Consider the following 13,425-nt stretch of genomic DNA (forward strand, 5'->3'; position numbering starts at 1 on the left):
TTCCCATCAGATCATCTTTACATAATCCAGGCTCTGTGGCAACAGTGCCAGACCCATCAGTCCCAGTCTGTTCTGACCTCGTCATTTTCCCTTAAGGGCACCATGTCCAGTCTCCACTTCTAAAACACACGACTTCTACGTAATATGTTGGCTGTTCCCTTTTTGCCGAATCTGTCTTTCCATGAACATAACAGAAACTGAAAGGGTCTACTAATCCTTTATATTCTAAGGAAATAAATAAATTAGCAAATACATAGCACTTGGAAGTGTACCAGACTATAATAAGCACCTAATACATGTTAGCTATTATTTTATCAAGGTCTAAGCCAGTGATTACAGTTTCTTCAGTACCATGTGGTGTTCAGAAAGCAACCATTTCTTTTCTTTTTCATCTCTTAACAGTGTGCCTTTTATAATTTGGCATGCAGGGAGAACTATTTCCCCCCAAATACTAGTGCAGAAAGAACTGCTAACAGAGATTGCATATTTATCCAGCATAACTGCAGTCCTTCACAGCAAGGATCATCCATTTTCCTGTGCTGCTAACTTACCCATGGTTAATATGCACTGACTGTTTGCTGATTTCTTGACCTCAGGTCTCTCCATTATCTGTGTCTTGCCCTTTGAGTTCTTCAACCAACTGGCCCTGGGAGACAGGGCTGCAGGGAGTGTGATAGAAATCAGGAAGCAAAGATGCCGGTTCCCCAGCAACAGCCAAACTGGGAACTGGCCTGTTTCAAAGATCATCTGGAACAAACACATGCTGTACTGTTCCTGACACCACCTGCCAGGTGTCTGCTCCGGAAGTAGCAATGGATGCATAATAACGAATGAGCCTGCGGGGACCAGACCAATAACTTGGGAGCCACTGGGACATTTCAGACAGTGGGCATGATTCCAGATATGAGATCATCTGTGATGCTTAGAGTCAGGTCTCATTCAGAATTACTGGAGCTGGGCCCCTACTGGCCTGCAGGGAAAGGGCGCCCAGAGACATTTTGTCTGACACAAAGCCCAGAAGATTCCTTATGTCTCTACTTGCTTTATTTTTGCCCTTATCACACAACATCATAAATATCTATCCACATTCCCCATTAAACTCTGAGCTTAAGATTTATGATTATGTAATTTTCATGTTTAATTCCTCAGTGTTCATCAATCAATCAATCAATTCATTAATCAATTAATTAATGTTAGGTTAAAAAGAACACTGTACTTTACAGTGTTAGACCAAACAGGTGAGACATTAGGGAGTTCTTCAGGGTGGATTAAAAGTGATGTCTTGCCCTAGCTAGTTTGGCTCAGTGGATAGAGCATTGGCCTGTGGACTGAAGGATCACAGGTTCGATTCCACTCAAGGGCACATGCCTGGGTTGCGGGCTTGATCCCCAGTAGGGGGTGTGCAGGAAGCAGCTGATCAATGACTCTCTCATCATTGATGTTTCTGTCTGTCTCTCCCTCTCTCTTCCTCTCGGAAATCAATAAAAATACATACATTTTAAAAAGTGATTTTTCCCTTCCCCTGCCTCATTCTCTGAGATCTCTCACAAATGTACTGGGAATGTTGGTCCCACTCTTGCCTTACAACTAACAGGCTCGAGGTGCAGGGCCCTGGAAGGACAGTTAGGACTAATGAAACCTCCCACCCACCTGCCACTGGCATGAACTTCCTCTAAGCCTAGATAGAGGGGTTCACCCAAATGCTTGTTGTCATCTATTGTGTCATCCTTTCCTAGAAAAGGAGAAAAGTGCTAAAATATCTCTGTGTCCCTGAATGTTCTTTATCTAATCTGACCAAAGTATGGACCATGTAGTACTTCCCATGTCCCCTTGAACAAACACCCGGGAAGTATGCCCAACTCAAGTTCCACCTTGCAAGTTACAACAGTAATACAGACAGGGTGATAAGGCCAGAGTCTTTGCAATAGAAGTGACCATTTGCCAGAAATCCAAGACCACTGCCAGTTGTTTCCATCATCCATCCCCTTGAATACTCTTTTTATGTTTTTATTTCTTTTAAGTGAAATCAAATGTGCCTTTCTTTTCCCTTCATCTTAGCCTCTCACTCTAGATATCTTTAGATTCGATGCCCTTCATGTAGCTATTTACAACCCACTGGTTGGTTTACCATCTGAGCTTGACGTTCTGGACTCTGCCCTCTGGTCTAATATTTGATACAAGATGAAGAGCAGACTCGATAAGAACCAGAACAGCACACCCAACCCTTACGAGTCACCATGTATGTCAGAAGTAACTATTTGGATGTTATAAGGGTAAACAGAAAAACCTTACACACCACAATCCCCTGGTTAAATTGAGACAGGATAAAAAGGGGGCAGGAAATAGAGGATGGGATAGAAGGGAACGAATTATGAGGTATGCTGGCTCCATGCCACATGCCTTGTGGAGAAACAAATTCTTTGACCACCCCTTAATGATGACTGCCAATTCTCTGGAATCCCAACACCCTATCATTATCCACTTGACTATCAAGTCCTGATATGACTGCCTCCACCCTTGCACTTACATAAAAAACATACAGCATGAATTCATTTCTTTCTTTTAAATGAATGTGAATTAACATGACTTTTATTGCAAATATTTTACAGCATCCCTTGAAACAACTTGCAAGACCTTGGCTAAAAGGAACCCCATTTTAAAAAACAAACTCGAGCCCTAGCTGGCTTGGCGCAGTGGATAGAGCATCAGCCTCAGTGGACTGAAGGGTCCCAGGTTTGATTCTGGTCAAGGGCACATGCCCGGGTTGCAGGCTTGATCCCCAGTAGGGGGTGTGCAGGAGGCAGGTGATCAATGTTCTCTTTCATCATTGATGTTTTTATCTCTCCCTCTCTGAAATCAATAAAAATATATTTAAAAAACAAAATAAGCCGAAACCGGTTTGGCTCAGTGGATAGAGCGTCGGCCTGCGGACTGAGAGGTCCCGGGTTCGATTCCGGTTAGGGGCATGTACCTGGGTTGCGGGCACATCCCCGGTGGGGGATGTGCAAGAGGCAGCTGATCGATGTTTCTCTCTCATCGATGTTTCTAACTCTCTCTATCTCTCTCCTTTCCTCTCTGTGAAAAATCAATAAAATATATTTAAAAATAAAAAATAAAATAAAATCAACTCAAGCAGTCGTGAGCTGTTGCAGCACAGTAGTAGTCACTACGGTAGCATTACTGCAACAGTCCTAGGAAATAGCAGCCAGCAGGTATAACTGTCACTGGACAACCAATGGGTCTGGGCTTCCTGTCACTACTGGAGCCAATGAAACAGAGACAGGGTTGAGTCATATATGAGCGTTTATTGCAATAATATCATCAATATGGGAGAGCAGCAGTTCAGCCACAAGAATCTGCTCTCCAGCCCCCCATAAGCCAGCCGCTTATATTGGGTAGGACAAAGATTATACTGGGAAGTAGGAATTTTAGGCTTGGGGAAGTAGGCAAGGGGGGCTGGGGTAGGACTCCAGGTTGTTCATCTTTCCATGGTAGTAGGCAGTTCTTGAATGGGGATGCACCTCATTCCAAGGTTGACTTTCAGGGGCAAGGTTGACTCCTAGGTCCCGGGGGCATACAACTCCCAGCCAGGTTACAATGCGCTTTCTTTAATCAGAACAAAACCATCAGGGTTAACAGAGCACGGGTAATATTGCTTATTTTGTTTCTTAGTCCCCAAAATTCTATTTCTGCCCCTACCATAACCTCCATCTGGGAGACAATGTGCAAGAGAGAGAGTCCCTGGGAGGTCCAGAAGCACTACCTCCAAAGGTATTCCAGGAGTAATCCTTCCAGTAAACCCCCTTTCATAGGAGCTAGTTTCAATCCTTGCAAACAAATGATTGTTGTCTAGATCCTGCCGAACTGGCACTCAAAAAAAGGGTACATGGAGACCAGTGAGCAGCTTGGCAGGCCCATCGCCTGCCTCCTCTCTGACCATCAGAGCACCCTGTGGGGAGAAGAGTGAAGGAGAGCAGTTACCTCAGTGTCTGGAATCACTGATGTGCTGCCTCGTTTTATCATAACCGGATCTTACACTCGCCTACCTAATAGAGCCATCTACCCGTATTTGCAGACTTACACTCTGGATAAGAGAAGCTATTTTACCTGGCTTCTTTGACTGGTGTCCTTGGATGGAGCAAAGGAAAAAGAGACATTAAATAACAAGGAGAGGAAAAATAAAGCCATGCATGGAGACATGCAGCAATATATTCCCAGACACGTATGCTCCATTCGACAGAGCCCACAAAAGACCCCTGATTTGGGAAAAGACTCTGTTTCATGAGAGTAATTCTTCCCTGGGCTTTTCAATAAAAACATTGTTACTCTCTTGGACAGTCTGGCACCTAATTTCTACTATAAAACAAGCTCCAACTTGGTCTGGCAGTACAGGGGAAAGTTGAAGTTTGAAAACATAATTTTCCATGCCCCACACCCCACTTCATTGTGGTACCATCCTTGACTCCCCCTCCAGGAGCCTGTAACTGCTTTATGTCCCTCGTGCCTAAGGCCTGGTCAAAGCACAGTGGTGGTGGCCCTGTCCTCAAAGCTCTGCTTTCTGCCATGTGATGTGGGTGGTGCTAGTTCCTACTGTTCGTGGTGTAGACAAACGCTTTGGGTTAGACAGGCTGACAGCACACAGCTCTGTAGCCCAGTGGCTTCTCGGGTCTCAGTTTCCTAATGTATAAAACGGGTATTTCTTCCCTAGTAAGGTTGTTGACAGGATCCAATGAGACAACAAATGCAAAGCTCCAGGCTGGGCACAGGCACACGGAAGGCTCCACCCTGAGGATCCTGGGCTCCTCCCCCACCTCCCCGGGGTAACAAAGTACTTGTCTCCTTAGGGTTAATGTAGTGGCACCAAAGGAGCATGGAATTTAAGGACGAGTTTAAAGGCTGTGACAAGTGGGCAGAGGATGAGGACTTGCTAAGTGCCCCCACCCGACCCTCCACTCCCCCACCCCCCACCCGGCCACTGATTGGCCGAATGTGCTTTCATACACCCACGGTGGACTCAGACCCTCAGAGAGTGTTCAGGAAGCCATGCAGCAGAAAGGCTGGAGGAAGGGGACCAGTAGAAAGCACAATTCTACATAAGGATCGAAACTGAAATTCTACTGATAACATTTTTTTGCTAATCCTCACCTGAGGATATTTTTCCCATTGATTTTTAGAGAGTGAAAAGGGGGAGGGATGGGGAGAGAGAGCTAGAGATAGAGAGAAAGAAAGAAACATCAATGTGAGAGAGACACATGGATTGTTGCCTCCCGCACACACACCCCAACTGGCGCTGGGGATTGAACCTGGAACGGTTCAGTGTACAGGCCGACACTCTAACCACTGAGCAACCGGCCAGGGCTCTACAGATAAAATTTTACTGTGAAAGAAAGATGGGTGCATTAATGGGAGTTACGATTTGATGAAGTTAGGATTAACTGCTGTCTTAGCTGATTTTTAATATCCTGAGTTGAAAGAAAGTTTAAAGTCATTCTTATTATTAAATGCTTAGCCAATTCAGAGTTCTTTGGGTGAACTAAAATATCTTTTAACATGTCAGGGAAATTAAATTACTTTTTTTTAGAGCTTACGATAAATCTATTTGACTCTTTGTTAGCAAAAGCTTTACATTCATCATTCATTGAAATTAATCTTGCTCATTCAATAACTTTTAATTCCAAGAAATAGCATACTTATTAGATTTTAACCATACAGACTTAAACAACCAAATCCAGGTGCTGAATTTGAGTAAATTTAGCTGATGATGGGGCTGGGAATTCCATTCCCTGAAATATCTTAGAAAATAAAACCTATGATTGTTAATGTGAGGATAGCAATACATGTGTACATTATTATGTCAATCTTTAGTTTGTTATAGTTTTTAAATTTCACTCGTTAGTTATTCCCACACCATTTTGCATAAAGAAAAGACCACTTAGAAGATTTTATGAAATATAGCTTGATAACATTACACATAGGCGAAAAGAATGGAAAACAAAGATAAGCACGTGAAATAGATTCCAACAAAAATGTGTTCTATATTTAGTCGCTTCAGTACCAATTTTTTAACCAGATGAGGAAAAAATAGTATGACTTTTTATAAGTATAAAATGTTTAACTTCTTCCTATTTCCAGTTTAAGCTTTGCCTACTTGAAGGACATTCTGAAAGTATCCCAGTATACATCTCAGAATTTCTAAGGAATCTTCTTAGAATCAAAATCAAATCTTATTGTAAAGTTAAATTACTATTTTTCTGCCCGATCACTTGAAAATAAGGACTATCATATCATTAGAAACTCCTGCAAGAACACAAATCTCCTCATAGTGTAAACTCCTGGTAAGTGATAGGATTTTCTATTTTAGGGACTAGTGTAGACATACATCTACATCCATATTTTTAAAGATGGAAAATTTCTGTATTTTTTAATATGGAAAATCGCTTGCAGGTTTATGTTTCTAGGCTTCTAAGACTTCACCCATGTCCTAATCCTTCACTTAATAAACTATCTTTGTACTTAAAAGATTTTCCCAATTAAAGCTTTATTTTTATCAGCAAAAATAGTCACCTTGCAAATTGCAGAAACACCTAGCGCTTCAGGGGATTTAGCATTCACAATCTTAGGTTTTCTAAGTCTTAATTTTAAGTATTCTGTCCTATATTCTGTGCCACTGAATCACCAAAATCTCCCGAAAATGCCAGTGTTTTGGCAAAAATAAATATTATACCAGTGGATAACTGAAGCTTAATTCTTTTAGGAAAAAGGTACACACACACACACACCTCAGAATTAACCCCCTGAGGGCTGAAGAAGCTTTATTTAGCCAGTGATGAAGGGCTGCTTCTGCAGCAGTAATTGCCTGGCGCTTCTGTCCTTCCAACCTTGCAAAATGAGGAGAGCAGCCTCCCATGGTTGGGGGGAGGGGGGGGAACGGGGAGGGGACTCCTTGGCACAGACGGGCAGCTACTGACACTGGAAGTCAGGCTAAACGCGATGAAGGCACAAAAGATAAGGTGGGCGCCAATGGCATCTGCTACATACACTCTTTCTCTCCTTGCATTTATATGGTGAAGAAGCTGGGTCCCTTTGTCCTGTAGACTTTCCGACATTCTGGACTTTGTTGATTGCATCCACACAGTGTCTTAATATGTTTGTTGTCCCCTGCATTTCCTGCGCTCTAGCGCTCTAATGGACAGGTTGCTGTAGACTTGATCAGGTAGCAGTTTGGATACTTTAGCAAGAAGACATCATTGATGATAATGGCAGGACTTTTCATTAGTGGATATATATTGTCCAGCTGTCTCTCTTTGTGTGATGTTAGACATTTAGCCAAAGTCCATTATTTCATTAGTGTACAAGTGTTCTAATTCTCATTCCTTATTCATTTATTAGCAGAAATACTTCTATGACAGAGAAACTTCCCTGGCCAACTATTTGGTTATTCTGTGGTACTCTTAGTGCAATAAAGGTAGAATAAATGCTTGATCCTTACCTTGCATTTACCAATTCTCACAATCCTCTATAGGTAACCACGAGTTCTTTATTTCTTATGAGCTCATAGATTAAACATATCTGCTGTTTCAATCTATTGCTCAAATTGTTCCATTTTTGACCAGTGAAAATGCATTCAAACTGGCTTCTGAGTTCTTTTTTTGTTACTACTTTGGTGATCATTGAAAAGTTCTTGCTTTATTATTTCACACTATGTTCCAGGACCTTCTTGAATTTTTCCTGCCCCAGTCTTGAAATTAGCTGTTTTGCATTGTTTTTCAAGAATCTGGGTTCCTCTTAGTAGGAAATAGTAATAGAGACCACAGTTTGGGTGCCATGAGAGCTCAGTGCTGCTAGACTGGTCATTGTTTCTAGGCCTTGTAGATGGGCGAAGCTAAGAAACATGTGGTTGTTGGGGTTTTTTTGTCCTTTGTTTTGTGTTTTTAAGAGAAATACATCCTGAGCTCATGCTGATGTTTTCAATTCAAGTTAGGACTATAGGGTTTTCATTTCTTTTATTTTACATCTTTTTTCCCCACATACTAACACCTTGATTCTTAATAATATAAATATAATTATTTATTTGCCATATCTTATGTCATATGCCCTAGTTTCAGAACAGCAGTGCTAATATTACTACAAAAGCATGATAACTGAAAGTAGATTAAAGTGTATGTCCAATTCTTTTTCTTCTTAGGTTATATCCCACTAGTTTATACATTAAATTAGTCAGTAGAAATAATTCTTCTCTGTGTAGTTAAGTCACTAACTCAATACAGTAATCCAATTTTGCTTTCTGTTCTTAGGAATTATTTTTAAAGTTTAATTTGATTATGTAATTATGAAAGATCTTTACATGGTTCCAAAGTCCAACTTATAAAACAAAGTATGCCGAAACCGGTTTGGCTCAGTGGATGGAGCGTTGGCTTGCGGACTGAGGGGTCCCAGGTTCGATTCCGGTCAGGGGCATGTACCTGGGTTGCGGGCGCATCCCCGGAGGGAGATGTGCAGGAGGCGGCTGATTGATGTTTCTCTCTCATCAATGTTTCTCTCTATCTCTCTCCCTTTCTCTCTGTAAAAAATCAATAAAATACATTTAAAAAAAAAAAAAAAAAAAAAAGTATAATCAGAAAGTACAGTTTCTATGTTTCCATGTTTCCTCCATGCTCTTCCCAATATAGGTAACCGAGTTTTAAGTATTTTTTTTCAGTTTTTAAAATTATGCTCTGCCCTGGCCCATGTGGCTCAGTTGGTTGATCATTATCCCACGCACAGAGAGGTCACCAGTCAGGGCACATGCCCAGATGCCCAGTAGGGGGCGTGCAGGAGGCAGTAGATGCATGCTTCTCTATTTCCCTCACCCTCTTTCTCTAAAAAATAAATGAAAACATATTTTTAAAATAACTAAATAAATAATAAATTATGCTGTTTTTTCACTGTTGTGATTTTATATATTCCTATCCCTGCCACCTTTTTAAAAAATAAATGGAAGCATATATTTTTCTCCATCTATTTTTTTTCCAGATAATAATGTATCCTGCACAGTATATTGAGGTAACAGCGTAGAGACATTCCTAGTTTACAGCTGCATGGTTATCCATTGGTGGTGTCACAGTCCCCTGTTGGGTTATTTCCAGCATCTTGTTGTTATGAACAGCGTTGCAATAAATATCCTCTAAGTTATAAATGGAGTTTGAAGTTTCAAAAACATAAATATTCTAAGACCTTATTTTGGAATTGGTCAGATAATTAGCGGGTTGAAGAGTTTTGTTTGTTTAAACTGTTCATAATATATTCTAGTTATAATCTTATAAATGTGGTTTCTACACTTTCTCATTTTTATTAGGCAGTGAAATTCCCTTGTGTTTTAGCATAGGACCAGCTGCTGCAAACGGTCCATGGATGCATGAAAAAGGTATAGTCTCTGCTGTGAGACTCAAGCTTAATATCTACCTACCGACTCAATTCTATTTTTCAGCATCCACCAAATGTTGTGAAAGATACGTTAGTGCCTCTTACAACAATTATATTTCTGTCCATTTCTCCCTAATTTTTCAGAAACTATTTTCCTTTTTTAAATCGATATTACTATAATGGCTCATGCATCTTCATTGTGAATTATATCTTTTATCAATATAAAATGATCCTTGTTTTTCTGACAAATTTTGCTTTGAATGACAGTAATATTAGTCACTGGCTTCTTTTTTCCCTTCTTTCTTCTATCTTCCTTTTTTAAAATTTTTTATTATTTACCACTTTATTTTTAACCTTCACAGCAGAACAGCTGCCTTTTTTTTTCTTTCTGGCTGATAATGGTCTCAAGATACATGTTTCTCTCTCTCCCTCTTCCTCTCCCTTTAAAAGGGAAGTAGGCAGGGGACTCTCTCAACCTCCAGCAATGCTTTCTGTGTCTGGGCAAAGCTTTGATGGCTCCTGACAGGGCTTCCCAGTCAAGCTCCATAAAAATTTCCACTTAATGGTGTTTCCTCTCAGAATCTGGCTGTCGCTCAAGCTGCACTTCCAGGGTCAGGGTTGGGCAGGTGCACCGTTTTTCAGTGTCTGGAGGAGACCATGGATGTATAAAGTTAGAAAAGGGCGTGGCGAAGTGGAGGTTGGGGGCCCGGTCGCGCCGCAGCTCCCGGGCGGCCGCCGCGGTCCCCACGCGTGTCGCCCTGCGTGGAGGGCGAGGAGCGGCCGAGGCCCTGAGGAGGCGCCGCTCGGTGAGATGCTGTGCGGGGAGGACTGGCTCAGCCACCCGCTCGGGATCCTGCAGGGCTTCTTCGCCCAAAATGGAGTTAATCCTGACCGGGAGAAGAAAGTAATGGAATATTTTAAGGAAAAGCTGGAAGAAAATAATGCTCCTAAATGGGTCCCATCATTGAATGAGGTTCCTCTTCATTATTGGAAACCTAACAGTTTTGTGAAGTTGCGCCGCATGATTCAGGACATGTTTGACCCTGGGTTTTACATGGGAGTTCATGAAACGGTGAACCGAAACACTAAAGCACGTGTCCTTCATTTGGAAAATATGGAGATATAGCAGAATGTGGGCCTCAACAGGAAGTTGATTTAAACTCTCCACGAACTACCGCTTTGGAAAGACAGAATTTCTATTGTGTTCCAGTGCCTGGGGAATCTGTGTGGGTAAAAGAAGCCTATATTAATGCAAACCAAGCTCGAGTCAGTCCTTCAACATCTCACACTCCCAGTCGTCACAAGAGGGGTTATGAAGATGGTGAAGACATGGACCTACAGCCTAATAAACAGAAAGAGCAGCATGCGGGTGCCAAACGAACAGGGAGTGTTGGCGGTCTTCAGGGGTGTGGCAAGCCAAAACGTCCAGAAACTGAAGCTTCTACTGGACCACAGCTGAGCTCCCTGAACCTCTCTTCTCCTTTTGACCTGAGCTTCCCACAGCCAGGAGAGAAGGGCCCTGCATGCCTTGTGAAGGTCTGTGAAGATGGGGATTGTTTCAAAGTAAATGATGTTCTTGAGTTGTATGGCATCCTCTCTGCGGATCCTGTGCTAAGTACACCGAACAATGATGAAAGGGACGCCGCGTCACTCCTGGAGCCGATGGAATGCACAGACACAACCAAAGAACAGAGAGTGCACAGTCCTCCTGCTTCGCTAGTGCCAAGAATTCATGTGGTTTTAGCCCAGAAGTTGCAACACATCAACTCACTGTTGCCGGCCTCCCTTAACAAAGAGGAGAGCAAAACCTTTGTTTCAAGTTTCATGTCCGAATTGTCTCCAGTCAGAGCAGAATTGCTTGGGTTCCTCACACATGCCCTTTTGGGAGATAGTTTGGCTGCTGAATACCTTATATTACATCTCATCTCTACGGTATATACAAGAAGAGACGTGCTTCCACCGGGAAAATTTACGGTTAACTTGAGTGGTTGCCCACGGGATAGTACCTTCACAGAACACTTGTATCGAATTATTCAACATCTTGTTCCAGCATCTTTTCGTCTGCAGATAGAGAACATGAACCGTTTGAAATTCATCCCCCACAAAGACTATACAGCCAATCGCTCGGTCAGTGGGCTCCTCCAGCTACCCAGCAACACTTCCCTTGTAATCGATGAAACTCTCCTGGAGCAAGGCCAGCCTGACACCCCAGGTGTTCATAATGTGACGGCCCTGAGCAACCTAATAACTCGGCAGAAGGTGGATTATGATTTCAGTTACCACCAAATGGAATTCCCCTGCAATATTCATGTTTTGATTACTTCGGAAGGGAGATCACTCCTACCCGCAGATTGCCAGATCCACTTACCGCCACAGCTAATTCCCCCAAACATGGAGGAGAACATGAACAGCCTTCTCTCAGCCGTGCTGCCTTCTGTGCTAAACAAGTTCCGCATTTACCTGACCCTTTGAGGTTCCTGGATTATAGCCTATCTGATGAAACAACCAAGGCAGTTGAAGATGACTTTGTGGAAATGCGCAAGAGTGACCCTCAGAGCATCACTGCCGGCGATCTCCACCAGCTGCCCATTGTCGCTCGGTTTCTGCCTCTCAGTGCTGGGCAGACAACCCTGTCGAGAGAACGATGGCTAAGAGCAAAGCAGCTGGAGCCTTTGAGAAGAGCGAGGCTTCAGCAGCAGCAGTGTGTGAATGGAAAGGAACTTTAAACATCTGAGACCTATCGAAGAGTAATGGGCAAATTACAGCCACATTCTTGTAAAATGCAAGTATCATTTATACCATTGTTTTGTAGATACTTTGTATTAAAAACCAAGGACTTCTCCTGAAATCAAGCCTGGTAACATCTGAAGTTTATATAATATTCAGTAAGGGCTTTTACCTTACCGATTTTAGGGAGCTTTTGGAGTTTGTTTTATAATTATATAAATTAGTAATGTACAAAACTGTATTTGATATTAAAAGTTTAATATTGATAACAAAAAAGAAAGAAAGAAAGAAAGAAGGAAAGAAAGAAAGAAAAGTGCATTAGAACACATTCCATTTTAAACTGGAAGTCATGTTTTGAACATTCCCTGCTGCTTGATAATATAATTTTAATTAACTTTGCTTTATAAAAGCTTATCTTAAAAAGAACTTAAAACTGAATATGACACACACACACACAAATTATACATATCACAGGTGATAAAATTTACTTATAGATTTTTATTCTATGAATATGACTATTTCAGAAGTAAAGAAAATACATGACTTTGTCCTTTTACTTTTAGGTATTTTTATATTAAGAGCGTATTTTTAATAACATTTACATTTTTATATTAAGACTTCAGATGAATTGGAAATTTCAACAATAACTTCATCCCATTACTCTGATATTTGCAAAAAAATGGGGGGAAAGCTAGTTATTAAACAAACTGACTTCTTCAAACAATACAAGTGGATCTCTAGCCATTTTAAATGACTTTATAATAGACAAATGAGAATTCAGCTCTTCTATTAACTGGTAAATGTAGTTTATTAAACTTTTCTTCTCATACATGTATATATTTAAATATATTTTATTGATTTTTTACAGAGAGGAAGGGAGAGGGATAGAGAGTTAGAAATATCGATGAAAGAGAAACATCGATCAGCGGCCTCCTGCACACTCCCCACTGGGTATGTGCCCGCAACAAAGGTACATGCCCTTGACCGGAATGGAACCTGGGACCCTTGAGTCCACAGGCCGACACTCTATCCACCAAGCCAAATCGGTTAGGGCATTCTCATATATTTTTATTCTTTTCAAAAGAACTATTTTACTAATGTCCCTTAACTTGTCATCTTTAGAGATTCTTATATTAAAAACACTAAGAGAGATCTCTCAGACAAAATTTTCTAATTTGCAGCTCAGAAAATATTGTTATCATTCCTAAAGACCATAAATTGAAATTCATCCATATTTCAAATTGGAAAACTGAGTCTCCAAATCACAGGACTATTTTTTCCCCCACTTTTTATTTT

At 41.4% G+C, this 13,425-nt stretch overlaps 1 protein-coding gene across 1 annotated transcript; it reads left to right on the forward strand.

Annotated features, from left to right (window-relative positions):
• The first annotated feature begins 10,213 nt into the window (after positions 1 to 10,213).
• LOC118660704 (mini-chromosome maintenance complex-binding protein-like) lies at positions 10,214 to 12,128 on the forward strand. The gene is given in 3 exon segments (XM_036318396.1): positions 10,214 to 10,505; positions 10,508 to 11,866; positions 11,869 to 12,128. Coding segments are annotated over 3 exon segments (1,911 nt in total).
• The last annotated feature ends 1,297 nt before the right edge of the window (positions 12,129 to 13,425 follow it).

This window comes from Myotis myotis, unplaced genomic scaffold, assembly GCF_014108235.1.
Source record: "Myotis myotis isolate mMyoMyo1 unplaced genomic scaffold, mMyoMyo1.p scaffold_m19_p_7, whole genome shotgun sequence".
NCBI classification, from domain to species: Eukaryota; Metazoa; Chordata; class Mammalia; order Chiroptera; family Vespertilionidae; genus Myotis; species Myotis myotis.